The sequence below is a fragment of the Microcaecilia unicolor genome, chromosome 2, assembly GCF_901765095.1.
Source record: "Microcaecilia unicolor chromosome 2, aMicUni1.1, whole genome shotgun sequence".
Lineage (NCBI taxonomy): Eukaryota > Metazoa > Chordata > Amphibia > Gymnophiona > Siphonopidae > Microcaecilia > Microcaecilia unicolor.
The window spans coordinates 133,141,633-133,167,970 of NC_044032.1; the positions used below are offsets into that span (position 1 = coordinate 133,141,633).

A 26,338-nucleotide genomic window follows, 5' to 3' on the forward strand; every position below is an offset into this window, starting at 1 on the left:
CATTTCAGCATTGTAGAGTATTTTTACCTTTTTACCTTATTTTTTGATAATCATATTTATATTTATTCATATGTATTTATTTTCTGTCATAAAGGCTCCTGATAGAGGCATGCCAACTGAAAAATGGCTTTTCAACAATATGCTTGCAGTACTTTGGAAGCAATAAAGACTTATTCATACCATCCTGCTGCTTTGGCTTCCTCATCTTTTGTTTCCTCACTTCTTGTTGCAAGTGCAAAGTGATGTATGTAGGGGAAGAGGGATCCAGTGGCGTTCCTGAGGGGGGGTGGTAGGTGCGGTCCGCCCCGGGTGCACGCCGCTGGGGGGGGGGGGGTGCTGCGAGCGCCTGTCCTCCGTTGTTCCATGCTTCTTCTCTGCCCTGGAACAGGTTACTTCCTGTTCCGGGGCAGAGAAGAAGCATGGAACAACAGAGGACAGGCACGCCCCCCCCCCCAGCGGCGTGCACCCGGGGGTTCCTTTGCGGGGGGGTGTCCTTTCGCCAGGCAGGGGCTCCGTTCTGCACCCGGGGGGGCTTCACCCGGGGGGCGGGGCGCATCGGTGATCCGCCCCGGGTGTCAGCCCCCCTAGAAACGCCACTGGAGGGATCCAAACTATAGCTACATAATGGAAGGCTCCATATTACTGTTAGTATTGCGACCAGTATTTAAGTTGCTATTTAAGATGTCTTCCCCTCCTCCTTTAGTTGTACAGCACCTTCACTCACAGCATAAAGTGACATGCAATACTGGAGTTGCCAAATCTTCCTCTGTTTTTTTCCAAATTGCAGGACACAGCTGGACAGACTTCTGTGACTGTATCCTGTAATGGCATAAGACACATGAAGATTTGGCAACTCCAGTATTGGGGAACTAAGGCCGATGATGGAAGACAGAGGAGGATTTGGCAACTCCAGTATTGTATATCACTTTATTATCATATGGTGTGAGTAACTGTGAGCAACTGTGGAACGCACTACCAAAGGCAGTGAAAACGATATACAACCACCTAAACTTCTGGAACATGCTAAAAACCACCCTGTTCAAAAAGGCATACCATCCGAACCAACTTAAAAGACCGACTGTGGCTACACATGAAAACCAAAGCACGTACGTTCACAACAATACTCTTCCCATCAGGACTATTCTATGGCTTTGCCATATAAACTTCTTCCCACCATTACAGCACAATGTATTTGTTCAGCAATTGCCATTCCGGTACTATGTAAGCCACATTGAGCCTGCAAATAGGTGGGAAAATGTGGGATACAAATGCAACAAGTAAATAAATAAATAAATAAAAATAAGAGTGCTGTACAGCTCAAGGGGGAGGGGAAGACATCTTGAATAGCAACTTAAGTAGTGTTAGCAATACTTTGGTTACAACATATTGTCCCAAGATTACATTTTATTTAACTGCCTATATGTATATGTGGTTGGCATGATGGCAAATTGACAACCAATGTTTAAGCATGAATGACAATAACCTGCACAGAGTGGTGGGTGTGGCTCTGGCTGCCTTGTTGGGCAGATTAGATAAACCATCCAGGTCTTTATCTGCCCTCATTTACTGTGTAACTGTATTTAGAGTCATTGTCCAGGAAAAGGATCAAGGCATCATCATTGATGATACATTGAAAGCTTTTGCTCAGTATACAGCAACAGGTAAGAAAGAAAATAGAATGTTAGGAATTATTACGAAAGGAATGGAGAAAAAAACTGAGAATATTATAATACCTTTGTACTGCCCCATGGTGTGACCTCAAATATTATACACAATTCTGGTCACCGCATCTCAAAAAAAGATATAGAAGAATTAGAAAAGTTATAGAGAAGGATAATCAAAATGATAAGGCGATGGAGTGACTTCCCTATGAGGAAAGGCTAAAGAGGCTAGGGCTCTTCAGCTTGGAGAAGAGACGGCTAAGCAGAGATATGATAGAGGTCTATAAAATACTGAGTGGAGTAGAATGGGTAGATGCGAATCGCTTGTTTACTCTTTCCACAAATACTAGGACTAGGGGGCACGCAATGAAGCTACTAAGTAGTAAATTTAATACAAATCATAGAAAATATTTCATCATTTAATGTGTAATTAAGCTCTAGAATTTGTTGCCAGAGACTGTGATAAAAGTGATTAGCGTAGTAAAGGTTCGGACACATTCCTAAAAGAAAAGTCCATAAACCATTATTAAGATGAACTTGGGAAAATCCAGTTTATTCCTGAGAAGCAGCACGAAATCTATTTTACTCTTTAGAGATCCTGCCAGGTACTTGTCACCTGGATTGTCTATTGTTGGAAACTGAGTACTGGGCTTGATGGACCCTTGGTCTGTCTCAATATGGTGATGCTTAGGTACTGATATTTAAATCCTTTTTATTGACAGTCGACCAATACAGTATAACATCAATAAAACAGCCAACCAGACCGAGTCTTATATTACTTATAATAGCAATAGCACACAAGGAACTGCCATCCCACCCCCACCACCCTCATTCCTGGCTTATCAGTATCACAGACACATTACAAAAGAACTAAAAGCTTAAAAATTCAAAAGATGACTGTGAGCTCTCGGGGAAAGAGTCTTCCAAAATGGTTCCCAGATAGCCTGAAACTGTTCGCCAGTGGTTTGGGAGAAATCTCAAATTCCTACATATAGCGCTCTTGCTGCAAATCCTGCATTTCATTTCTTTTCACTTTCATATTTCTATGACAGGAAATAGGAACTCAAAAGAAATTTACACCACAGATAAAAACAGAATTAAAAAGTTCATATAACAGACCAGGCTCATCCGTTACTCTCACCATGGAATAAACTTGTTCATATTACATAACTAAATCCAAGAAAGAAGTGTTGGGGATATAGGATTTACAGCATCTTTCAGGCAACTCTGATTTCGTCTTCATCTCAGAGGAAGTGGCCTGAACATCATCTTTCTGAGAATGAATGTAAATGAAATTCTATTTGTTCACCCCCTCACCTGCCCTTGAAATTCATGGGTGAAAGATGGGATCACTGGGGCTGATATTCAGAGGCCCTATATCCGTTAAAAATTAACTGGGAAAGTTACTTGGCTATCTTTATTACTGCAATTTATGTGGGTCAACTTAACATGATAACTTTAACCAGATAGTGCTAATATTTTGATCTTGGCTGGCTTCACGCTCTGCCCAGACACAACGATAAACTTAGCCAGTCTATGTGTGAGGAGGGGGAGGAATGTTTCCATTAAAGCGACCCAGTTTGAACACTGAACTAAGCATATTTTGATGCATTTCTAAGTTCCCATATCATCCCTGACAGTGCTGAATTTATAAACTGAATTTATTTTGGTGATACTGTATTTCATTTGTAGTAATGTAGATTGTATGACTGTAATGGATAATGTTTGTACCATTATGGGTCTACCACTGAGGAAGATGGTACATAGGTATGAAAGATAAATACAGTAGATAAAAAAATCTCTCTCTTTGTATTCTTGTCTTTGCACTCTGATCCCAATAGCCAGTTGTTTTTATTCCTATTCACAGTGCTGCAACACCACCTGCTGCTCTGCTTGTGTAATACACAAATTTTCAATCACTGACAGCAAGATTACCAGTAAAAACAGGGCTTCCCAAACCTGTGCTGTGGAGTCATGGGATAAGAGGGGTCATGTCTTAATCCCTCCAGTGGTCATCTGGTCATTTAGGGCATCTTTTTTTTGACTTAGTCATGATTGAAACAGGTCTTTGCTTCATTATGCCACAAAAATGTGTTTTGGGAACGCCCAAATCCTACCCCCAACATGCCCTCTTGTGATCTGCACACACTGCAGAGTAAAATGTCTCAAATCCAAGTTCTGAAAATTGCAATTTGTTCTTTTTTAGAGAAAAACGTCCAAATGCCACTCAATGCCGATTTTCAGATGTTTTTCTCTTTTGAAAATGAGCCCACAATCACGTAACATTTCTTGATTTATCTACACTGGTTACCTATCACAGTTCATATACATTTTAAATTATGTATGCTAGTTCACAAGATCTTATTTGGAAAAGCTCCATTCTATATGTCTCAGCTGATCTATAGAGCATTATCAAAACGAACATCTCGCTCAAATAATCAATACATCTTGATTTTTCCTTCTGCAAAAAAAATGTAAGATATAAGCATGTTTTTATGTCTTCCTTCCTCTATCAAGCGGCTAAATCATATAATCTATTGCCTTTAAGTATCAGGTTAGAACCTAATCATAAGGTATTTGGATGACAATTAAAAACTTTCTTATTTTTGAGATTCTGCAATACTTCATTTTCTATCAGGCTTCAAAAAGTGACATAAATTGGCACTTGGACGTCCATCTCTCAGACGTCCAAATCAGTATAATTGAAACCTGATTTTGGACGTCTCTATCTGAAGTCCATGACAAGGACGTCCAAATTTCAAGGGGGTGTATCGGAGGCGTGGTGAAGGTGGGACTTGGGCGTTCCTAAGACTTGGATGTCTTTGAGCCATAATGGAAAAAAGCAGAGACGTCCATGAGTAAAACTTGGACGTTTTCACCTGGACTTGTTTTTATTACGAATAAGGCATAAACACCAACAGAACAATTGCCTTGTTGAACTCGTGGAAGTTCTGCAGCTGCAGAGGAGGGCTGTCCCGGCACATCGAAAACTAACTGGAAGCGGCAAAGAAATTCTCTAAGATCAGTGAGTAAAGGGTCCCGTTGCTCCCAGACAGAAGGCCCAAGCCAAGGCGGATCCGGAGAGTAGAGAGATGATATAGGTTATCTTGAGTCTATCCGTAGAAAAGGCTGCCCGGAATGACCAGATGACCACTGGAGGGAATCAGGTATGACCTCCCCTTACTCCTCCATTGGTCACTAACGCCCTCCCACCCTCAAAAAACATTATTAAAAATATTATGTGCCAGCCTCTATGCCAGCTTCAGATGTCATACTCAGGTCCATGACAATGCATGCAGGTCCCTGGAGCACTTTTAGTGGGTGCAGTGCACTTCGGACAGGTGGACCCAGGCCCATACCCCCCCTACCTGTTATATTTGTGGAGGAAACAGTGAGCCCTCCAAAATCCACCAGAAACCCTCTGTATCCACATATAGGTGCCCCCCCTTCACCCGTAAGGGCTATGGTAGTGGTGTACAGTTGAGGGTAGTGGGTTTGGGGGGGGGGGGGGCTCAGCACACAAGGTAAGGGCGATATGTAGCTTGGAGCATTTTATGAAATCCACTGCAGTGCCCCCTGGGGTGCCCAATTGCTGTCCTGTCATGTCAGGGGGACCAGTGCACTAGAAATGCTGGCTCCTCCCATGTTCAAATGGTTTGCATTTGGACATTTTTGACTTTGGACAACTTTGGTTTCAAAAATCACCGAAAGTCAAAGATGTCCAAATCTAAGGAAGTCCAAATCCAAGGACATCCTTGGTATTTTTGAAACGAAAGATGGACGTCCATTTTTTTTGAAAATGAGCTTTTCCCCGCCTCCAGATTTGGACATTTTACAAAGACGTCCAAATCCAAACTTAGACGTTTCTATCGAAAATGCCCCTCTATATGTATTACAAGAGGTATAAACTGGATGTGGGATGACGTGGAGATTAAGGACTACAGGAAGAAGATGGAAGGGAGAGAAGAGAGACAAAACAAATGGAAGGGAACTGTAGACAATAATGATAGATGAAAGACGTGAGAACAACTGTAAGCTGAGCAGAGATCATGAGCAGAACTGGGAAATGGACATCCAGATAGCAGATAAAATTTATTGTGGGCAAATACAAAATGATGCACATACAGAAGAACTCATACTACAGCTACATAGTGCAAGGTTCATATTAGGAGTCACCACCGAGGAAAACGACCTAGGCATCATCGCAGATCATATGTTGAAATCATCTGCACAGTGTGTGGTGGAGGCCATAAAAAGCCACATGAATCTTACGAATGATTAAGAAAGGAATATAACATAAAACAGGGAATATTATAATACTTCTATCGCTCATAGTGCGATCATACCTCGACTATTGTGTGCAACTCTGGTTTGTTTAGATTTATTGCCATTTTTGCTATACCATGATTCATTAAATAACAAAGCGGTGGTTTTGCCTTCTCAAAAAAGTTAGAGAGAATTTAGAAAAGATACAGAGAAGGGCAACCAAAATGATTAAGGGGATGGAATAGCTCCCATATGAGGAACAGCTAAAGAGGTTAGTGCTCTTCAGCTTGGAGAATCGAGGATTGAAGGGGGATATAATAGAGGTCTATAAAATTATGAGTGGAGTTGATAAGGTACAAAGATTAGGAGACATCCCATGCAGTCAGCAATTGAAGAGAACATGTTTTAACTCAATGCGTAATTAAGTTCTTGAATTTGTAGCCGACTGAAAATAATAAGAAACAGCATAAGTAATGGCAAGTCAAATGCAAAGCGCTGATAAGGAAGGCAAAAAGGAATTTTGAAAAAAAGACTGCATTGGAGGCATAAACACATAGTAAAAACTTTGTAAGATATTTTAAAAGTAAGAAGCTGGCAAAAGAATCAGTTTGACTGCTAGATGACTGAGGGGTAAAAGGGGCACTCAGGGAAGACAAAGTTATAGCGAAGAGATTAAATGAATTCTTTGCAGTCAAAGAGCTGCCTGCTGCTGGATGAATATCAAGTAGATTGTGTTCTTGGACTTTCAATAGTTCTACTGTGGTTTAGCCAGCAGAGGGCTCTTGAATCAAAGATATCAAGGGGAAGAATCTGGTTGCAAATAAATTGAACAAAGAAGCAATTTCAGTAAGAACATAGTTCACATTTATAGCAGGGCCAAGTCACAAGAGAGCAGGAGTCTTCCGATAGGCTATAGCTAACAGACAGCTCCACACATTTTTAACTGGAGAAGGGCCAAGGAATGCCAGAGACAACCATTCTAGGAAGGATGCATTTTGGAGTGATGCATATATGCATTTCTGAATGTTGTTTATGTTGGAATGTAATTGTATTTTACATGCATTGACTGTCACCTATTATTTCTCTGTGATTACTCTGTGACCTCTGATGTGAATTACTTAGTGAGGTCACAGCTATGCAACTTCCTGTGGGGGTCAGACACAGCAGATGCAGCAGATGCAGCACATGGAGCACATGGAGCTCATGATCTCTCCTAACCTGAGAGGATCTATGGTGGTGTGAGCATCCATTACCATCTAAGCACATGGAAGGAGCTGATAATACAAATGTATAGTAATATGTATATATAAGCCTGTCTGATTATAATCTAACTACAAACTGTGAGTAAACAGATGTTTTGTTACTTCAACTTTAAAGTGACTCAGCAGTGAATTATTCAGGGGTGAATGAGAGAGAGATGAAGAAAGAAATTAACATTTCTAAAGCTGAAGCTGTGTGTACTAAAATCTGCTAATTATTTACTACAAATAATCCAACAAAAGGGTTATGGGCCCAGGGCCAGGAATTGAAAAAGAAGAGAAATATTACCAGGCAGAAAAAAAAGCCACATTTTTCTCTTAAGTTTTAAAAGAAAGATTCAGTCTGTCTCTCTCTCCCCCCACACACCAGACAGAAGGCTAAGAAAATGGCTGAGGGAAGAAATTCACCATTTTTCTACTCTCTCAAGGTGCCTAAGTTAACTGAATTTAATTATCAGCAATGGGAACTAAGATTCATATGTCTCCTTCGAGCAAAAGGATTAAATATATGCTTAGACCAAGACAGAACAGCTGAAAATATGGCTGAATGGGACAATGCAAACTATTATGTGAAGTGCATGTTTTTGGAAGCTCTCTCAGAGAAACAAGCCATATTAGTGGAGGGAAAAGATACACCAAAGGACATCTTATATAAACTGAGAACTATGTATGCAACTACATATGCAAAACAGCAACCAATTTGGTTGGCAGAGTTGAATGAAACCAAATTAAGGGATAAAAGTAAATGTAATGATCACATTATGCATCTTATGTCTTCATTTCAAAAGTTAGAACTTTCTGGAATTCCCATGTGTGATGCATTGAAAAGAGCATTTCTTTTTACCTCACTATCAAAGAAGTTTGATGTTTTTAGGTCTGTAAATGAAGCCATTGAAGGGCAATCTTTTGAACAGGCAACATCTAAACTAAGGCAGGAATGCATAATAAATGATTCTGAGGAGATGTGTTCTCAAAGCAAGTCAGAGAGAAATAAAACAAATTTCTTGGCAAAGAACAGAGGAAGGCGGAGCTATGGGAAAACTCCACCCAAGGGCAAGCTGATTTGCTACTCATGTGGAAAGGAGGGACATGTATCTAAATGGTGTAAGGAAACACAAAACACTCCCTCTAGCTCACCTAAGCCAATAGAAGAAAAGAATTTTCAAACCAGGAAATGTATGAAGGACAATAATAAACATAAGGGCTTTCTAATGGCAGAAAAATCTTTGACTATGGTAAATAATAATTCAAATGAAAGTACTTGGATTTTGGATTCGGGGAGCACATGCCATTTAACCAATTGTAAGGATTTCTTTCAGGAAATGTGTCCAGAAGAAGGTATTCTTAAAACTGCAAACGCAGGGACTGCTAAGATCCAAGCAAAAGGCATTGGATTCTTAAAATGCAAAGTGTCTAATGAAGTTAAAGAAATTCCTGTAAGTAATGTCTTGTATATTCCCCAAGCAGTTTGCAATATGCTTAGTGTATCTACATTAGATAAGAAGGGATTTGTGATTCATTTTGAAAACAGTAAGTGCACAATCTCTAAAAATGATGAAGTGTATGCTGAAGCTTTTATGCATAATGATGTTTATAAACTGAGCATTTCAGGTGAAGCCTCACATATGGCGCAAGCAAGGAAGAATGATGGTAAATGTAGTCTGGAAATCTGGCATCGCCGCCTGGGACATCGTGATTGTAAGGTGATCCAGGATCTTCACAGTGGGCAACTAGCCACCGGCATTCAGATAAGTGCAGATGCTGGTAAAATGGAGAAATGCATAGACTGTGTTACTCAAAAAGGTGTGAGACCCTCATTTCCTGCATACACAGGAAATAGGAGTAATAAAGTACTGGACTTAATACACAGTGACTTATGTGGACCGTTTAATATCCCATCATTGGGAAATAACAGATTTGTGCTAATATTCTTGGATGATTTCTCTAGATACTGTGTGGCCTATTTGCTGAAAGAAAAAAGTCAAGTCACAGACAAGCTGAAGAAATACGTAGCCATGGTGAGCAATAAATTTGAAAGAAAACCAAAGGTTCTTCAGACCGACAATGGTGGTGAGTTCACTTCACAAAGCATGCGCACATTTCTACAACAAGAAGGCATTCAGCATATCACAACAGTAGCTTATACACCAGAGCAAAATTCTGTTGCAGAGAGAAAATTTAGGTCACTTGTGGAAATGACCAGATGTATGCTGTCAGATAGCAATCTCCCTAAAAGACTATGGGGGGAAGCCATTCTCACAGCAGTGTACCTACAAAACAGAATGCCAACTAAAGGCGCTGAGCGCACACCACATGAGACATGGCATGGTAGGAAGCCAAACCTGTCACACATAAGAACATTTGGAAGTACAGCATATGCTCATGTACCAAAGCAAAGAAGGCATAAGCTGGATTCCACAACAGAAAGGGGCATTTTAGTTGGCTATGCTCCAGGACACAAAGGATATAGAATTTTGAATCTGAAAACTGGCATTGTTGGCATAAGACATGTTACATATTTTGATGAAAACAAAAGGGTTGATAAAGGCTGGATTATCCCAGATGAGCCTTATCATCCAGAATATGAAACTAGAACCATAATAGACATGCCAGTGTATATAAATGCCATACCAAGGCAGATGTCTGAAAGCAACTCATCTGTATCCAACGAGGAACAGGCAGAGGAAGCAGACACAGAAAGGATCATTGCAGAAGACAGTACAGTTGGAGAAGGGGAATCAATTGGAGAAGAACTCTCAGATTTAGAGGATGCAGAAAGGTCGGACCAACCAGTTGTCAGACGCTCATCCAGGGAAAACAAAGGTGTTCCACCCCCAAGACTGTCTTACCTAACAAAGTCAGCAGAAGCTCAAGAGCCCTTAACATGGGATGAGATTGAGAAAATGCCAGCAGAAGAAGCTGCTGAATGGCATAAAGCTGCACAAGAAGAAATTGATGCATTGGATAAAAATAATACTTGGATTCTTACAAAATTACCTCCTGGCAAGAAAGCTATAGGATGCAAATGGGTATTCAAGTTAAAAAGGAATGCACAAGGAAAAGTGGAAAGGTATAAAGCCAGATTAGTCGCAAAGGGATATCTTCAAAAATATGGAGAAGATTTTGATGAAGTGTTTGCACCTGTAGTGAAACACACGACAATAAGAACACTTCTGAGCATTGCAGTCTCAAAAGGCATGCAAGTCAACCACATTGATGTGAAAACAGCGTTTCTTCATGGAGATATAACTGAAGACTTGTACATGGAACAACCAACAGGTTTCATAAATACAAAACAAAGACAGCTAGTGTGTAAATTAAACAAAGGTCTTTATGGATTAAAGCAAAGTGCAAAATGTTGGAATGACAAATTGCATGAAATATTGACAAATTTAGGATTTAAGCAAGGTGAAGCAGATAAATGCTTGTACACTAGGTGCAGAAATGGACAATATGCATACATTTTAGCTTTTGTTGATGATCTGCTCATTGCAAGCGAAAGTGAGCAAGAGTACAAGGACATTGTAAAATATTTAAACCAGAATGTTGAGATAAAAGAACTTGGTAATGTGTCATACTATCTTGGTATAGAAATTGAGAAACAAAATGATGGCTCTTATCTTCTAAGCCAGAAGCAGAAAATAAATGAGCTTATTGAAAGTTTAGGTATGCAAGATGCCCAAGTTGTAAGCACTCCCATGATCACTGATTTTCTGAAGGATGAAACAGTAAGAGAACCTTTACCAGATAACATCCAATATAGATCAGCCATAGGTAAGCTTTTATATCTAGCTACCACATACAGGGCTGATATAGCAAATGCAGTAGGAATTTTGAGCAGAAGGGTCAGCTCACCTACCAAATCAGATTGGACTGCAGTTAAAAGGATGGTAAGGTATTTAAAGGGTACCATTGATTGTAAATTAAAGATTTCAGCCAATAGTAATCCAAAACTAATATGTTACTGTGATTCAGATTGGGCAGGGGATCATTCTGATTATAAATCCACAAGTGGATATGTGTTTATGTATGGAAATGTACAAATTTCATGGGCCAGTCATAAACAAAGTATTGTGAGTTTGTCTTCTACAGAAGCTGAATACGTGGCCGTATCGGAAGCGTGCAGAGAACTGATGTGGATTGAAAAACTTTTGCTGGATTTTGGAATAGCTGAAAAGAGACCAATCCAGATAATGGAAGATAATCAGAGCTGCATCCGACTGTCACAGAATGACAAGGTTCAGTCACGTACCAAGCACATCGCAACGAAATACCACAACGTGCGAGAGTTGGCAAAAGAAGGGGTCATCAGTCTACACTATTGTCACACCAGTGAGATGACAGCTGACATCATGACCAAACCGTTACCCAGAGAACATTTTGTGAATCTGCGTATAAAGCTTGGACTTTGTATGAATAAATAATTGCATGACAGTTATGCATGAGAAGGGGTTTGTTGGAATGTAATTGTATTTTACATGCATTGACTGTCACCTATTATTTCTCTGTGATTACTCTGTGACCTCTGATGTGAATTACTTAGTGAGGTCACAGCTATGCAACTTCCTGTGGGGGTCAGACACAGCAGATGCAGCAGATGCAGCACATGGAGCACATGGAGCTCATGATCTCTCCTAACCTGAGAGGATCTATGGTGGTGTGAGCATCCATTACCATCTAAGCACATGGAAGGAGCTGATAATACAAATGTATAGTAATATGTATATATAAGCCTGTCTGATTATAATCTAACTACAAACTGTGAGTAAACAGATGTTTTGTTACTTCAACTTTAAAGTGACTCAGCAGTGAATTATTCAGGGGTGAATGAGAGAGAGATGAAGAAAGAAATTAACATTTCTAAAGCTGAAGCTGTGTGTACTAAAATCTGCTAATTATTTACTACAAATAATCCAACAGTTTATACACGTGCTGGAAGTTACGCTGTGCAGCTGCCGCTTTCTGAGAGCAGTGCCCCCTTTAAGTATTTGAGGTTGTATCTTTGCTGGAAAGGATTACTTTCATGCTGTGAAGGACTGTGGGTCAAGCATCACTTTGGCTTACATCGGCACCTCTGTTTTTGCATTGTGCATTTCTGCTGTGCTTAATAATGGTTGGACTGTACATTTGCTGTGGGATGCATTCTTACTATATTTTGCAATGGATGTAAATTGAGTTTTACATTCTATATGGGACAGGAACCCTAGAACACCCAGAGAAACTTGCTGAGAGCTCCCTACAGTCTTATTTTGAACGGGCCAACCCAAGACTCTAGTTTGCTGCCCCAGGATAGGGATAGGAGGTTCGATAGATAAGAAAATATTTTTGCTACAACTGTACGAGAAGATGCTGGGAATTCCCTAAATAGCTACCACAGAGCGGCCTGCATAACACAGTAAACATTAAGCACAGCAGGGGTGCTAACATTTGGAGTACCAAAGGCTGCCATGTGCACTGCTCTTACCTCTGTTGCACCAGTCCTGTCTGCACTTTGCAGCTTGGCACTTTAGCTTTCAGCTGCATGGAATAGGAAGGACCTCTAATGAAAGTCTCACGAGATGGAGACTTGCACCAGAGTTCCTTCCTGCACCACGAAGAGGTAGGGTGGGAATGGTGAAACTCTAGCTTTGTCTTTGATTTGCAGTTACTGTATATTATCTTTAGCAACTGAAGCACAGTAACTGCAAATTTGTACTGTGCTTTAGTAAAATGGCACCTTAATGCAGGTAAATCATAGTAGCAAATTATTTATTATAAAACATATTCCGCAATAACCAAAGGAATAAAATCAGATTACAAGCATTGCAGTAACACTTTACCCTACTATCAGTTCAAGACATAAAATTTATGTACTCCTATCTCATCCTAGAAATATAGGAAGACCTTTTTATTTAAATACTGATATATCCAGTGCCTCTATACATATAGTCTGTTGTGCTAAATTTATTTATTAGGATTTATTTACCGCCTTTTTGAAGAAATTCACTGAAGGCAAAGTACAGTAAGAACAGATCAAACATGAGAAGTAGGCAATTGCAGCAGTAAAAATATTCAAATAAGAAAACAATGTATGGCATAGAGGGGCATAATCGAACGCGAACGCCTATGTGTAAGAACGTCCATCTCCGAGAACGGGTCCATGAAGGGGCGGGCTGAACCGTATTTTCGAAAAAAAATGGACGTCTATCTTTTTTTGCGAAAATACGGTTTGTGCCAGGCAAATGCATTGGATTTGATCGTTTTTTTGAGCGGGGCGTTTTTGTTTTTTAGCGATAAACGAAACCGAAGTGGCCCAGCTCAAAAATGACCAAATCCAAGGCATTTGTTCGTTGGAGGGGCCAGGATTTGTAGTGCACTGGTCCCCCTCACATGCCAGGACACCAACCGGGCACCCTAGAGGGCACTTTTACAAAAAAAAAAAAGTAAGAGAGCTCCCAGGTGCATAGCATCCTTCCCTTGTGTGTTGAGCCCCCCAAATCCCCCCAAAACCCACTGCCCACAAGTCTACACTATTACCATAGCCCTAAGGGGTGAAGGGGGTCACCTACATGTGGGTACAGTGGGTTTGGGGGGGGGGGTTGGAGGACTCAGCATTAAGCAGCACAAGTGTAACAGGTAGGGGGGATGGGCCTGGGTCCACCTGCCTGAAGTCCACTGCACCCCCTAACAACTGCTCCAGTGACCTGCATACTGCTGTCAGGGAGCTGGGTATGACATTTGAGGGTGAAAATAAAAAGTTGTGAAACTTCATTTTTTGTGGTGGGAGGGGGTTAGTGACCACTGGGGGAGTCAGGGGAGGTCATCCCCGATTCCCTCCGGTGGTCATCTGGTCATTTAGGGCACTTTTTGGGGCCTTATTTGTGAAAAAACAGGGTCCAGTAAAAGTGTCCTAAATTCTAGCTAAAAATGCATACTTTTTTTCCATTATCGGTGAAATGCGCCCATCTCTATTCGGCCGATAACCACGCCTCAGTTCCGCCTTCGCCACACCTCTGACACGCCCCCATCAACTTTGTCCGCATCCGCGACGGAGTGCAGTTGAAAACGTCCAAAATCGGCTTTCAATTATACTGATTTATTCGTTTTTGGGAGATAAATGTCTATCTCCCGATTTGGGTCGCAATATAGGCGTTTTTCTCTTTCGATTATAAGCAGGATAGTATACTGCTTAATCTAAATTACGGGAAACACTGGTTTAAATTCTATTCCTTAATACACCTACCAGTTGGTACATGAGTATTTTCCTCCCAGCTTGTGCTTAACTTAATAAATTTATCCAAATGGACCTCAATGCTTCCAAGCTTGGCAAATCTCAAAGAGATCACACTTTGCTCAATATTTGTATGAGCGCCAACGCTATCACTGGAGCTAGTCTTATCACTGGTCCTGATTCTTTTTTCAATCCTAATAGGACCTAGTGTTCATAAGCCAATGTAAAAAACTCCAAAAATAGAAGAAAAAACATTGGCCCATAAGCCCTATGTCCTGAATAATAAATATACCCCAATGCTGAGAGAATAATACTCAATAGTGTAGTCAATTGAAATCTGTCAACCGCTGACTTTCTTATTTGTACAATTTTCAATGTCCACATATCAAATAGTTAACTACTAGATAGAAAGTTCTAACATTAGACTTTTTCATTAATGCACAGCCAGCTGTCTACTTATCTTATTCGGTGATCTGCAACTTTGCTTGCAAATTATTATATAGTTGGTGAGTGCTATTTTCTCTGCAGCTAGCCCTCTGAGGCCGCTATCATCAGCTGTTCATGCCGGCTCTCTCATACTAATGTGCTTTCTCCCAGTAGATATATTTTACTATAGAAATGCTAAATAGTAGTAGTAGTAGTAGTAGTAGTATCCAAATTCATGTCCTAAATTTCTCCTCCTTCAACGTCTTGTTAACGTCTCGTTTCGCAAACTATTCTTGCTGCTTCAGGAAGGAAAGTTTCAACCGAACATTATCCATGGACGATTTCATGCTCCAAGATAGCCACGGTTTTTAAATGAACGCCTTCCCATGTTGCCAACCAATCATCAACCTGCTTCAACTTAAAGGGCTATGCTCTACTAAAAAATGCTTTCCACTCAATGTTTTTATTCATGCCCTGTGGTGCGATAGTATTGTATTGAAAAAGGAGTCTCTGCTCCTTTTGCCAGAGCTGTTTTTTAACATCCCCCCCTCCCCTTGCCCTTTTGGATTCTGTCTATCACCATGAAACCCATTTGATCAAACGTGTGACCCATCTCCATGAAGTGTTGTGCCATCGGTGCTTCCATTCTTTTGTGCACTATTCCATGTTTATGTTCAATTATTCTTGTCTTGAACTTTCGAGATGTATGCCCAATGTATAATTTACTGCATGGACATTTGAATGCGTAGATCATGTTTATGGAGTCACAGTCTGAATCGCCTCGAACCTGTATTCTTTGTTGGCCATTTTGCCAGATCAATAAAGACCCCTCAATGATATTAGGGCATATGCAACATTTACCACATCTTCTATGGTGACATGAAACTTTCTCCTTCCTAGACCATACATCTGAACTACATAATGTATCTTGCAAGTTGGTATTTCTAGTATATGATACCACCAGTCTTTGTTCTTTAAATATATCGTGTGTTTGTAGTATCCTCCAATGTTTTTAAATTATGGCTGCTGCTCTTTTGGATTCTTTAGTATACTTCAAAATACAATTGATTCTTGAGTCATTAACCTTCCTCTGAGTAAGTAGCCAATCTCTGTCATTAAATTGTGCTCTTTTTTGGGCTCTCTGGACCAATTTCGCAGGATATCCTCGTTCGAGAAATTTATCCCTGAGGTCTCCGGATTTAACACTGTATAGTTGAGATGAATCACATACTCTTCTATATCTTAAAAACTGTGAAAATTGCAAACTAATGACCTGTTCCTTGCCAAATCCAGAGGCCACTACTCCATCCTCATCCTCCTCGATCTATCCGCCGCTTTTGACACTGTCAATCATGACTTACTTCTTGCCACACTGTCCTCATTTGGGTTCCAGGGCTCTGTCCTCTCCTGGTTCTCCTCCTATCTCTCCCACCGCACCTTCAAAGTTCACTCTTATGGATCTTCCTCCACCCCCATCCCCTTATCTGTTGGTGTTCCCCAGGGATCGGTCCTTGGACCCCTTCTCTTCTCAATCTACACCTCTTCCCTGGGCTCCCTGATCTCATCTCATGGTTTCCAGTATCATCTCTATGCTGATGACACCCAACTGTATCTCTCCACACCAGACATCACCACGGAGACCCAGGCAAAGGTATCGGCCTGCTTATCCGACATTGCTGCCTGGATGTCCAACCGCCACCTGAAACTGAATATGTCCAAGACCGAGCTTATCGTCTTTCCACCAAAACCCACTTCTCCTCTTCCTCCACTTTCTATCTCAGTTGATAACACCCTCATCCTATCCATCTCATCTGCCCGCAACCTCGGAGTCATCTTTGACTCCTCTCTCTCCTTCTCTGCGCATATCCAGCAGATAGCCAAGACCTGTCGCTTCTTCCTCTTTAACATCAGCAAAATTCGCCCTTTCCTCTCTGAACACACCACCCGAACTCTCGTCCACGCTCTCATTACCTCTCGCCTGGACTACTGCAACTTACTCCTCACTGGCCTCCCACTTAGCCATCTATCCCCCCTTCAGTCTGTTCAGAACTCTGCTGCACGTCTCATATTCCGCCAGAACCGATATACTCATATCACCCCTCTCCTCAGGTCACTTCACTGGCTTCCGATCAGATACCGCATTCAATTCAAGCTTCTCCTTCTTACCTACAAATGCACTCAGTCTGCTGCCCCTCACTATCTTTCTACCCTCATCTCCCCTTACGTTCCCGCCTGTAACCTTCGTTCACAGGATAAATCCCTCCTCTCAGTACCCTTCTCCACCACCGCCAACTCCAGGCTCCGCTCATTCTGCCTCGCCTCACCCTATGCTTGGAACAACCTTCCTGAACCCTTACGCCAAACCCCCTCCCTGCCCGTCTTCAAGTCTTTGCTTAAAGCCCACCTCTTCAATGCTGCATTCGGCACCTAACCCTTACCGTTCGGTGAATCCAGACTGCCCCAATTTGACTGCCCCTATCGGACCGACCGTTGTCTTGTCTATTAGATTGTAAGCTCTTTGAGCAGGGACTGTCTCTCTTTGTTAAATTGTACAGCACTGCGTAACCCTAGTAGCGCTCTAGAAATGTTAAGTAGTAGTAGTAGTAATATTAGGGAATAGTATACTGCTTACAATGTCAACACAATACGTAATAGAACATTTTAATTGGTAGTGAAGGGTATAAGCAAAGATGGAACATAATAGGTAAGAGTGTAAGAAGAGTTAGAAAGTAAGGTGACTAATTTAAAGAAAGTTGCACATGAGGGCAGAGAGGTGGTTAAATATTATCTCATATTCATATTATATGGTCACAACTGCCACCTTCATCAGCAGGCCTAAACTAAATGTCTAACTCATCTGGATACTGCCTCAATAGCTGCTCTTTGACCATATGGATTATTTCAGGCAGGTCAGATGGATTTCAGGCCCAATACTATTCATACAGAGGCTGAAAATTTACATACAAGGAAGTTATACATTCACTGGTTTCTGATGAACTTTTGCAATTCCATTCCATCAACCTGACACACCACTAAATGCAAAACAATTAAGTGGTTTACAACAATACATTAAACAACTCAAAACAACTTAAATAATACAATGAAAAACTAAGGCCCCCCCCTTTTACAAAGCTGCACTAGCGACTGCTGCATGGCAATGCTGACACAGCCAATTTAAAGTGAATGAGCTGTGTTGGTATTATCGTACTGGCAGGTGCTAGCGTGACTTTGTTAAAGGAGACCTAAATCAGTAAATTAAAACAATAAATGAATAAAAACTATTCCAAAATTAATTTCCTTTACATATCAGCCAGTACATTGTTGTTATGTTTTGTACTCACCTTAGAAATACTGTCTATGTCCCCTGAACCTAAAATTAAAAAAGAAGACAGTGAATTTTTCACTGCCTTCATCTCAATCTGTTATTATAGAAAGGCTAAAATGTTACATTGGAAATTTCAGCAAAGTATTGAACATAGTTGTGGTTGACACTTTGTTTAATCTTTTTATTGAAATTTTTAGAGACAAATATTAAACATATGTGTAACATGTACATAGAATATATAATGTTATTTAAAGTATGACAAACAGTCATGGAATATAGAAAAGTAAAAAAGAAATTAAAGCGTCACAATCCGTTATAACTAGAGCTGTGCTAAATAGCATATTTTATTCTTCAGCCAAATATGAATAATGAAAAATATTACTCGGCTGAATATGAATACTAAATAATGGGCATTGAGCTTTAACATAAATAATAAAATAAGCAATGTGAAATCAGAGCAAGTGTTTATTTCAGTAGGATTTAGCACAGTAGAACCCCATATTATTCGTATTTCAATTTAAATCAGTATTCAGCTGAATACAAATAACGTATTCAGGGCACTATTTGGAGTCAAATCAAATCGAATATGTGGTACAGTCCTACTTAGAACGCACTTCCAGAAGCATTAGCAAAATTGTCTCATGGTGCTCAAGTTTTCACTACAGAGGCAGCATTTTGGGATAGATATTCAGGCCATGATGGTGAGCGTTTGTTTAGTCACCGGCAGCATTATTGCCAGATATTCAATGCTGGGCCATGGCCTAGAGGTTAGAGCACCAGCCTTGACATCCAGAGGTGCCCAGTTCAAAACCCACTGCTGCTCCTTGGTCAATTAACCTTCCACTGCCTCAGGTACAAAATTATATTGTGAGACCTCCAGGGACAGGGAAATAGCCAGTGTACCTCATCTTGAGCTACTACTTAAAAATGTGTGAGCAAATCTAATTAAACAAATTAGGTGCAGTTGTAAGACATGATAAAAGCTATAAGAAGGAGATTCAGTTTGAACTATGGAGAAGTAAAAGAAAGTTGTAGTTATGAATGCTTAGTTAATGAACTAAGGATGGTATGCTCTGCATAACTCAGGCTTTCCCAAACCTGTCGTACTGACCTCCCAGTCAGCCAGGATATGCACCATGCATGATATATATTTGCATATACTGGAATCCAGGTGTATGCAAAATTTTATCTTATGCACATTCATTGTGAATATCCTGAAAATCTCACAGACTGTGTGGTCAATAGGACAGATCTGCGAAACCTTGGCACAACAACAAATAAACATATGGGGGCCAGATCCAAACTAATTCTAGCTGAATTTTTATCTGTTTTTAAGGCACAAGTAGAGTTGCATAATCTTATCTCTTTTCCTTCAAATAGGATGTTTAATCCTCTGGGTTTGGCAAGGATACAGTTTCATGACCCCAGTGGGTTTGAGGTGGAGGAGCTTTAACTCCCCTGTCCCATACACTATACAAGCTGTAAGAGTCAGCCAAAATGACAACAAAACTGTGACAAAACCTCTCATGGGAGGAACAATTAACACGCTTCAACAGGCTTTCTTATATTCCTGAATTAAACTAGCTTTTCATATGAAGCTGTTATACAAGCCTTTGCTCTCAACTAGTGGCTATACTGTTTTACTTTATCTACTGTATCTTGTTTTCTAGTGACATATTTTGCTGTATTTGTATATACGCTGTTCTGTGAAGTGTACTTAGATCTCACAGTTTTGGACCATCATATGGAATTTATGAAGGGGGGGGGGGGGCTGGAGTAAGGAAAGGGTTGGATTTATCTCACACCTTTCAGTTGTAGCTCATGGTAATTTACAATTTCCCTAAGTCTGTACCTGAGAAAATGGGGAGTTAAGGGGTCTTTTTACTAAGATGTGCCGAAAAATGGCCTGCGTTGGTATAGACGCGTGTATTGGATGCACGCAGGTCCATTTTTCAGCCCAACTACAAAAAAGGCCTTTTTTGGGGCTGAAAATGAAAAGTGGCGCACGTCCATTTTGGGCCTGGAACCCTACCACCACCCATTGACTTAGCAGTAAGGTCTCACACATTAACTGGGTGGTAATCATCAGTGTGTGTACAATGCCGATTACTACTTGGTTAGCGCTGCGCACTGGAAAATTTTCCAGCGCAAGTAGCGGATGTGTGTAAAAAATGAAATTACCGTCCAGGCCACTTGGTAGCTGGGTGGTAGTTCAAAATTGATGAGCGTAGGGCGTGCATATGCGCCTACGTGGCTTAGTAAAAGGGCCCCTAAGTGACTTGCCCAAGATAATAAGAACCCATAGCAAGATTGAACCTGGCTTCCCTGGGTCTTAGCTCACTGTTCTAACCATTAAGCTATTCCTTCATTCCAAAGACGCACCCTACAGATACTGACTCAAATCATTCACTATTAGCAATAACAGTGCCATAATTACACATATAGTAATTTCTATCCTCTTCAGAATTAAAAACAAAAACACAAACAATCACATATTATACAATTACTTGTATTCTGGATGGTTTTATTCCCTGCTAGTTGCTCTCTAAACTTTGTTCTTTGGTTTATTCTGTTCACAGTTTGCAGCTCAGGGTACAGCACAGGTGTGACTACTGCCCTTCTACTTCTTCCCCCAGTGAATACTATTGCACAGAGGTGACCCATTCCAATCAGTGGCGTAGCTACGTGGGGCCTGAGGGGGCCTGGGCCCCCGTAGATTTCAATGGGGACCCCCCTCCCGGCGAACCCGCCCCCGCCGCTGCCTACCTTCCGTTTTGCTGGCAGGGGACCCCACTCCCCGCCAGCCGACGTCCTCTCCCGTAGAACGCAGCGGCACTGGCAGAGAAAAGTCTTCTTCCTTGCATGCTGACGTCCTGCACTTTGTACGTGCAGGACGTCAGACTCAGAGAACAGTTCTGTTCTCTGAGTCTGACGTCCGTCAGCATGCAAGGAAGAAGACTTTTCTCTGCCAGACAGTGCCGCTGCGTTCTACGGGAGAGGATGTCGGCTGGCGGGGAGTGGGGTCCCCCACCAGCAAAACGGAAGGTAGGCGGCGGCGGGGGAGGGTTCGCGGCGGGAGGGGGATCGGTAGAGACGGGGGGGGGGGGGGGGCGACAATGGGGGCGGGAGGGGGACGGCGGCAGGGGGGCGGTGGCAGGGGGGGGGCTAAAATATGCCCCTCCCCTCGAGCTGTGGACCCCCCTCCCATGCAAGTCTGGCTACGCCTGATTCCAATGCTGGAGAATTACCACTGCTATGAGATTTCTCTCATAGGTCTCAGCCATGTCTTATACCAGATCTCGAATATATACATTCCAAAAATTGACATATTCTAACATAATAGTAGATGACAGCAGATAAAGACCTGCACAGTTCATCCAGTCTGCCCAACAAAATAAACTGATAACAAGGCAGTGGTTCCCAAATCTGGTCCTGGAAGCACCACAGCCAGTCAGGTTTTCAGGATATCCACAATTATTATTAATGAGAGGGACTTGCATGCAGTGGAGGCATGCAAATCTCTCTCATGAATATTCATTGTAGATATCCTGAAAACCTGACTGGCTGGGGTGCCTCTAGGACCAGGCTTGGGAATCACTGGCATAAGGTATGATGCGATACTACATATGTATACTTGATTTTGATTTGTCCTTGCCATTTTCAGGGCACAGACTACAAGTCTGCCCAGCACTGGCCTTGATCTCCAACTACTGAAGTTATCATCGATGTCCCACTGCAGCCCAACCAAAGTTCTCTTTGTTACAGGAGTCGTAACAGAGAACATCCTTGATGTTATTTTTCCTTCTTTTACCTCTAACTGTTGAAACCTCCAATAATAGATCTTGACCAGATCTCAACAATAGTCTAGGGACATACCAGTTCAGCCTCTTATTTAAATATTAGGGGCAGTCATTTTTCACTTCATAAAAAGATACTGGATAGGAGGGGAGAGATTGGTAAGCTCGATTCAGGGGTTGATGGTGTCCGACAATCTGAAGGTGAAGAAACACGATGTTAGGCTGTATAGAGAGGGGTATAACTAGCAGGAGAAAGGAGGTGTTGATGCCCCTGTACAAGTTGTTGGTGAGGCCTCACTTAGAGTATTGTGTTCAGTTTTGGAGGCTGTAGCTTGCTAAGGATGTAAAAAGACATGAAGCAGTTCAGAAAAAAGCAATGGCCTGTGCTGATGTAGATGCGTGTATTGGATGCACGCAGGTCCATTTTTCAGCGCGCCTGCAAAAAAGGCCTTGATGTGAATAAATTTAAGAAATTATTAAAACTTGGCTCTTTACCTCTTAATTAAAAAAAAGGTTCTTGATGAATGTTGGGAGGTCTTTTTTATTTTGTTTTTTAGCTTTGCGATTGTCTCTTATTTGTTAAATGTTCTATAAAGTTTGGAAAATGTGGGATATAAATGCCAAAATAAATTTAACCCCTCCCCCTCATAGTTCAATCATTCATTTGTATAGGTGTAGCTATATAAAAGAATTTTAATAAATAAAAACTTAAATGCCTACTATGCTATCCTATAGCACAGTGGCTTTGCCACTGATTCACTGATTTTCCCACATTAAAAATTCTTACAGCATTGGGAGTAAGATTACAGCAGCTTGTTGTACTGGGGCCTCAGAGGTTATGTTGCATATTCTATACATGAGTGTGTTATCGTGTAGTTTTTAGCAAGCAGATAAAGAAAGAAAGAAAAGAAAAAAAAAGTCTAGAGAAACACTCTGTACCAATTTCAATTTTATGAATGACCCAGTCACAGTAAAAATAGATTCCATGTTGCCTTCTTTCCAGTAGGTGTGAATAGAATGCGAGAATAAATAAGCAGTTTGAGAAAATATAAACTGCAGGAAATTGTCTAGTGATTATTGTTTGTATTTGACATTTTTTGGGAGGAAAAAGGTGGCAGGGGATTTGTGACAATGATTTTTAAGTGCTGCATGCTAGGGTATGTGTCTAAAATGCTAGATATATATTTGGATAAAAGTAATATCTTACATCCAACTCAGTCGGGCTTGTGCAAGAACTAGAGCACTGAAACATTGCTGAGTAGAGGTCACAATGCAGTCCTAGTTCAGTTCGACCTATCTGCTGCATTGGACCTAATCAATCATAATATCTTACTGTCTAGGTTGAGTGACGTGGAGGGGCATAATTGAACGAAAACGTCTATCTCCATGGGCGTTTATCTCCGAGAACAGGTCCGTGAAGGGTCGGACCGAACCGTATTTTCGAAAAAAATAGACGTCCATGTTTTATTCGACAATTTGTGAGCTGGGCGTTTTTGTTTTTCAGTGATAATGGAAAATGAACGCGCCCAGCTCAAAAACGAATAAATGCAAGGCATTTGTTCGTGGGAGGGGCCAGGAGTCGTAGTGCACTGGTCCCCCTCACATGCCAGGACACCAACCGGGCACCCTAGGGGGCACTTTTACAAAAACAAAAAAAAATGGTAAAAGAGCTGCCAGGTGCATAGCACCCTTCCCTTGTGTGTTGAGCCCCCCAAATCCCCCTCAAAACCCACTGCCCACAAGTCTACACCATTACTATAGCCTTAAGGGGTGAAGGGGGGCACCTACATGTGGGTACAGTGGGTTTGGGGGGGTTGGACAACTAAGCATTAAGCAGCACAATTGTAACAGGTAGGGGGGGGATGGGCCTGGGTCCACCTGCCTGAAGTCCACTGCACCCCCTAACAACTGCTCCAGGGACCTGCATACTGCTGCCAGGGAGGTGGGTATGACATTTGAGGGTGAAAATAAAAAGTTGTGAAACGGCATATTTTGTGGTGGGAGGGGGTTTGTGACCACTGGGGGAGTCAGGGGAGGTCATCCCCTATTCCCTCTGGTGGTAATCTGGTCATTTAGGGCACTTTTTGGGGCCTTATTCGTGAAAAAACAGGGTCCAGGAAAAGTGCCCTAAATTCTAGCTACAAACGCATACTTTTCCCCCATTATCGGCGAAAGGCGCCCGTCTCTGTTCGGGTGATAACCATGCCCCAGTCCCGCCTTCACCACGCCTCCGACACGCCCCCGTCAGCTTCCACGATGGAGTGCAGTTGAAAACATCCAAGTTCGGCTTTCGATTATACCGCGTTATTCGTTTTTGGGAGATAAACGCCTATCTCCCGATTTAGGTCGCAATATAGGCGTTTTTGTCTTTCGATTATAAGCTGGATAGAGGTGTAACCTATGAAACTTTGCAAGTTTAAGTGCTTTGAAAATGAGCCACATAGGGATATATGAGAATGTATTAAGCAGATTTAGAGGTTCTCATGACTCGTAGTTGTAAAGTGCAAAAAGCAGGAAATTTATTGGTGGGTTGGACTTCGGACTGCAGGGTTCCTCAGGGTTCCCCGCTGTCCCCATCATTGTTAAATGTGCAGATGCAACCTTTGGGTTTAATGTTGGAGAGGTTTAAATACCATTTTTTGTCTATGCAGATATTACTCTACTTTTCCCGGTAACTGGGGATTGGAATAGCACATTGAAAGAACTTGGGAGTTATGTACAGGTTACTGAGGACTGGACTTCAATCCATTGACTCAAATTAAACCCACAAAAAAAGCTAAGTTTCTTTGGTTAGGTTCATTTGACCCTTCTAAGATTCCTCTGCATTTTTCTATTGGAATAAATACTTTTACATTCAACTTCTGCTCCAGAGTTTGGGGGGTAGAGGTGGACTGTTTATTAACATTTTCCAGTCATGTAAAATCTCTAATTAAGAAGTCATTCCATACATTGAGGAAACTTAGGGGTCCTTTTACAAAGGCACACTAGCGTTTTTAGCACGTGCTAAATGCTAAAGACGCCCATAGGAATACATGGGTGTCTCTAGAGTTTAACACACACCTATTTAATGCACGTGCTAAAAACGCTAGCGCGCCTTTGTAAAAGGACCCCTTAGAGCGATTTAGAACTACTTTGAACCTGACAAATTTAGACTATTGCTTCAAGTTCTGACCCTGTCCAGATTGGATTATTGTGATATCATTTATAACAGTTGCACAAAGACACTTATCAAACATTTGCAGCTTATTCAGAATACGGTGGCACAGTTGATTTTTTTTAGTTGGCAGATTTGCATCAGCCATTCTGCTACTGGTGAAGTAGCTCCCAGTTGAGGCCAGGGCTCAGTTTAAATTGTACTTTACTATGTTTAAGATCATCAATGGTGATGCACCACTCTACTTATGTGATTTGGCTCAACTTTTACATGGTAACTCTATCAACAATAGGAAAACCCATGTCCACATTTTGTTAAATTTTCCCACGATTCGCTCTGTCAGACTTGTTGTTTGACTCTTCCCTTATTGGAGTGTCTCATTGTTGAATTCTCTACCTAGAGATATGTTTGATTAAGAATTATCAATAATTTCACAGAGTACTTAAAACCTTTTTGTTTCAGAAATATTTGGGGTAATAAGTATGTTTTATGACCTGTCTTTCATAGCTGTAAATGTTTTTGTTTTAGCTTGTTTATAATACAATTCTGTTGATAACATGTATTTCCTGAGGTAATGTCTCAGTGGCTCTTAATTTGTAATCTGCAATGAGCTACATTTTGTATTTGAGGACAAGAAGTCCTGTATAACATAACATGTCCCGGTACCAAATAGCTACCACTTTATTGATAGCTCTGCATTGGCTCCCTGTGAAAGCAAGAGTCTATTTTAAAATTTCTGTAGCAAATTTCCATGTACTGTATAGAATAGCCCCAGACTACTTGAGTTCCCTTGTAATTCTTCCACTGAAGAATGCTCTGAAAGAAACCGGACAATATTTACTATTATATCTCCCCAGTAACAAGGGTGTCCGATACAAATCCATCCACTCAACAGGATTCTCCTATCTGGTCACAAAAAAATATGGAACTCATTACCTAGAGACATAAGACATATAGCCGAATACCTATGATTCCTTAAAATGTTTAAAGCTCACTTAATAAAGATGTTCTTAATAGATGTAGGTTAACTATTGACTAAATGCGTTGCTAGATAATGACATGAGATGTTTCCTCTCTGTCTATTCATTCTTAAGAGAACAAGATATTTGTTAAAATAATTGATTGTCATTGTTACTGCTTCATTGTAAGCCTGCTATAGTTTCACTGTAAGCCACACAGAACTGAACCCCATTTGGATAATGTGGGATATAAACATTAATAAATAAAATATATAAATTCA

At 41.1% G+C, this 26,338-nt stretch overlaps 1 protein-coding gene across 1 annotated transcript in view; it reads right to left on the reverse strand.

The window, feature by feature from the left end:
- Positions 1-26,338, reverse strand: part of SSBP2 (single stranded DNA binding protein 2) — a 665,549-nt gene that overhangs the window by 49,411 nt on the left and 589,800 nt on the right. The window contains exon 15 of the mRNA XM_030193336.1: positions 18,164-18,192. Coding sequence (XP_030049196.1) covers positions 18,164-18,192 — 29 coding nt within the window. The remainder of the gene's footprint in view (positions 1-18,163; positions 18,193-26,338) is intronic.